This window comes from Loa loa (assembly GCF_000183805.2).
Source record: "Loa loa unplaced genomic scaffold supercont3.4937, whole genome shotgun sequence".
Taxonomy (NCBI): domain Eukaryota; kingdom Metazoa; phylum Nematoda; class Chromadorea; order Rhabditida; family Onchocercidae; genus Loa; species Loa loa.
The window spans coordinates 1-660 of record NW_018113113.1 but is presented as its reverse complement, the minus strand read 5'-3'; the positions used below and the strand labels follow the sequence as shown (position 1 = coordinate 660).

Here is a 660-nt window from a genome sequence, read left to right as displayed (position 1 = left end):
CTGGCAGTATAAGAGGAGTTTTTCAGAAGAGCAAAGTCATAAACCTCCTCATGACGGATGTGATGCGAGCTTTGACAATCGCGATGAATATAGAAAACGCAAGAAAACGCCCGACCAACCATCTATTTGCAAACGCAAACGACCCGATTGTGGGCCAACGTCCAATCATTCATCGTTTGCCTTTCACAATGAAACACATCAAACTGAACACCAAGGTGAAAGTTGTAACAGATCCTTCTCCTTTAAGCACAACTTGAAAAGACACGAGGAGCTACGCTCCAAATTTTCATTCAATTTCATTCAATTTCAATTTCAATTTCCAAATTTCGCAAACTTAGCAAAAATTTCAAGCACGTTTTTCTATCTGGAATAGCAGAATGCACATGAAAATGTGCTGCACAACATCCGCGACCATGGAGGAGCAATGCGAAATTCAATAAATATTGCAATGCAGAAAACGAAGCCAAACTGCGGCAAAGTGTCCATTTCTCTTGACGCAGTGAGGCAGTATTTAGAAAATATTCGTTCTAGACCTAACTGCAGCACATCCACAATTCGGGCACATACAATGCACGAAATGGTTTGTAAGTATCAGAAATTGCGCGGCATCTTCAGTGCTACCATCAAAACAAATGCCAAATTTATAGTCTCATTTTAACA

General features: G+C 40.3%; 1 protein-coding gene across 1 annotated transcript; it reads left to right on the top strand.

Annotated features, from left to right (window-relative positions):
• Positions 1–50: 50 nt before the first annotated feature.
• On the top strand, positions 51–215 carry LOAG_19299 (hypothetical protein; the record flags this gene model as incomplete). Its single annotated transcript, XM_020451947.1, has 1 exon — positions 51–215. A coding segment is annotated over one exon (165 nt), but the record flags the coding sequence as incomplete, so codon positions are not given.
• Positions 216–660: the final 445 nt, after the last annotated feature.